The sequence below is a fragment of the Monopterus albus genome, unplaced genomic scaffold (assembly GCF_001952655.1).
Source record: "Monopterus albus unplaced genomic scaffold, M_albus_1.0 scaffold36.1, whole genome shotgun sequence".
Lineage (NCBI taxonomy): Eukaryota > Metazoa > Chordata > Actinopteri > Synbranchiformes > Synbranchidae > Monopterus > Monopterus albus.
The window spans coordinates 2102850-2106322 of record NW_018127916.1 but is presented as its reverse complement, the minus strand read 5'-3'; the positions used below and the strand labels follow the sequence as shown (position 1 = coordinate 2106322).

At 37.3% G+C, this 3473-nt stretch overlaps 1 protein-coding gene across 1 annotated transcript; it reads left to right on the top strand.

Annotated features, from left to right (window-relative positions):
* Positions 1-10: 10 nt before the first annotated feature.
* On the top strand, positions 11-1456 carry LOC109958974 (mucin-3B; the record flags this gene model as incomplete). The annotated part of the gene is made up of 6 exons (XM_020597975.1): positions 11-164; positions 327-492; positions 684-848; positions 972-1042; positions 1168-1246; positions 1369-1456. Coding segments are annotated over 5 exons (588 nt in total), but the record flags the coding sequence as incomplete, so codon positions are not given.
* Positions 1457-3473: the final 2017 nt, after the last annotated feature.

The following is a 3473-nucleotide window of genomic DNA, read 5'->3' as shown; positions in this document are numbered from 1 at the left end:
CTATCCAAACAATGAGAGTCAAATCCATTTTGTCAGCTTTCAGCTTGATCGGGCGTTGACTGACATCTTGAATAACACAATTAACCTAAAAAACATCTCTCAGGCCTTTAATAATAGAGGTGTGACATTAAATAGTCTCAGGTTGCAACCGCCGGTGATTAACAGTAAGTATACTGTCAGTTCTAACACGTGTAACTAACTTATGCTGCTTTGTGCAAGTCTGTTTCTTTGCTCAGTAGTTTTCTTTAAAGTTCTGTATTTGAACAAAAGGATGATGATGATGATGATGATGATTATGGACAACAATCTTATTTTTTATCATTCAGATATCACAGACCTGAAGCCTTATGTTAACTGTACTAAGTTTGCCAGCTACACTGCTGAGATCATTGATGGTCAGTGGCAGTGTGTTGGACACTGCAAAACAAACCCAGATTACTGTCATCAGCATGGACAATGCCTCAATGACATTAACAAAGGCCCTGTCTGTAGGTAAGTGATAGAATTGTTTTTGTTTTGTTTTTACTGCAAGAAACTTAAACATGTCATAACTTTGCTAATTCATCCATCCATTACCTATACCTTCTATGTTGTCAAGGGTCGCAGGGGGGTGGGGGGCTGGAGCCAACTTTGCTAATATCATACATTTTAATAATGTAATTCACTCTTGTCCTTTAACCCAGGTGCTTCAATTCTAGCCTGAAGCAGTTTTATGGCCCCCGGTGTGACGTGTTCCACTGGGGTCCGGGCTTCTATGGAGCACTGTTTGGATCACTGGCAGTAGCACTCCTGCTCTTGATTATCATCATCACTATTATCCTTGTCAGAAAGAAATATACAGGCGTTTGGTGGGTTATGGTGCCTTAAATTTCTCTTCTTATATTGTAATATCCCAAAGGTCAACATTTTAGTTTTTTGTTATCCAATTATAAAACCTATATGGGACCAATGAACCTGTGCCTCTATTTTAGGAAAAGGAGCAACTCATATAACAGAAGACTGTCTACTTTCTCAGAAGATTTCTTTGGCTTCTATAATACAGGTGTGTATGTGCCGGTCTGTTGTTTAGCAATCATTCTTTTATTTAAAAAAAAAAATCATTTCTCTGCAAGGACTCTTAATTTTGTGTTTTTAACATTACCAGCTTTATCGTATTCTTTTGCGCAGGAGATCACAACTTGGAATTTACGGGTACTTAGCCATCAGAGGGTTTTAAGCCACATCTAGAAAATACTGACAATCACAGGTATTAATATTCTGTTATACAGCCTGAAGTAACTACTGTCTCCAGAAAAGTACAGCGACCGTTAATAGATTACAGTTGAACTATTGATATTGATATGGGACCCCTACTTTGTGTTTCTTCAGGTCACAGATGTCCAGAGGTTCTGAACATCAACCCTAGATGAAGGCTACATTTTAGAATTTTTTTTTTAATTCAAATGTTTTTTATGCTAGTAATAAAGAAAATTAAGGATCATAGCTACTATGTATTGCATATGAAAAAACAATAGCACTATTTGTTGTTATAATTATTTTATTTATATTGATTGTAATTAACTGGACCTTCTTGTATGCTCATAAAAAGTAACAGGGAAATTCAGACTCACCTTGTTAATTCATGCCACATGCCTTTTTTTTTTTTTACATTTAACATTTCTCCATATTAGGATGCTGTTTTATTTTATTTGTTGACCTAGTGACTTCTGCTGTAAGCACTGTAAATCTACACTTACTAATAGTGCACAAAAACATGTAGAAAATGCTCTGAATTCACTTTGATGCAATATAAATACTTATTGTAAGAATAGGGTGTATTAAATAAATTCCATATGGCTTATTTGAGGACTTTGCTGCAATTGGCCCAAGTTGATTTTGACATCCACCTGTTCCTCCATCCATCATCTATCCTGCTCATCCTGAAGAGGGGTCCCAGGGTGACTGGAGCCAATCCCAGCCTACAGTCTATGATAGGGCTGACACTAAGAAACAAACACACCCACGCTCCTAGGGGCAATTTAGAGTCGCCGATCATGCAAACTCCACAGACACCAGCGTTCGAACCCGGAATCTTCTTGCTAAGAGGCAGCAGCTAACCACTGCTCCACCGTGCCCTGGTTTTGAGTTGTGATACTGTTTTTGATGCTACTCAACAAAATGCAATGGGTTTTGCTAACTTACCACATTTGATACTTTGTCTGATAACTTCATTTATAGCAGTACCTATGCTTTAACACAAAATCAATCGCACACAGGCGGACTCTGGGCCAAAAACAATTCACTTCAGACCTAAAGCAGCATTTCAGCTTTTGCGAGTGACGTCACCTCACACACACACACACACACACAGATAAGTGATAAACATCTTAGTGAAAAGTTTGAATGTATAAGGTGAGAGAGCCTGTTCAAAATTAGCCGGTAATCAAAATCTGACAAAGTAGACGCACAAATGCGATTGTGCCTAATTATGACACCACTTTGCTTAATTTGCAATTAAACTGTAGCAGTAGCCTGTAATGCCACAAAAACACCAAACTTTTCATACTTTTTGTTACCAGAGCTCAGAGGTAAAAACCACAAAACTTCAGTCATATCTATGGAAGCCCGTTTCTGCCAGTACAAAAAAATGTTTTTGATCTACAAAGTCAAAATTATGAGATAAAAAGTCGAAATTTTGACTTACCTAAGTCATAGTTCAAGCATGTACTAGGTATAAGCAAATTGAAAATATATTTGTGGTTATGTGTAGAATTATGTGTGTTGACATATTATCTGTTGTTACATGTTTGAAAGAATAAATCAAATCAAATCATTAATTATGAGATAAAAAGTCGAAATTTCGACTTAGTAAGTCAAAATTATGAGATAAAAAGTCAAAATTTCGACTTACTGAGTCATAATTATGAGATACCAAAGTCAAGTGTGCATGCGCACTAGCTACCCGGACACCCACCATTACATACTTGGCCCTTAACATTAGCTCCTTAACAAGGTAGAATAGATCATTTTTATAAATATTAAACAACTGCAATCTTTAAACAATGGTTATGTAGGAACACGAACTACCATGTTGCTGTTAGTCTTGCTTTGACCCTAACTGTGGGTTTTATTGTAGTATCAGCGTTTCTGCCACCATGGTTCCCTTTCACTGTGAATAGAATCGATTTTGAGTACTTGACTGCTACGTGCAATAGTGCCTCACTCACTGCAAGACTGCTAACCTTACACGAACTCTCCAAGGAACTCCAAGCAGGTACGTGTGGTGATAACTACAGTATTATACTAATGATTGACTCTGATGGTGATTTTGCTTGTAGCTTATTGTTCATTTCCAATATTAAGTTTGTGGAAAACGCCAGCCAGTTCCCCATCTGCTCTTCAGGTTAGCTAGCTGGAGTTCATACTAAAGTCTACAGTAGTGTCAGCTCTGAACAAAACAACTGTAGTTTATGTTAAAAGTCTTTACCACTACT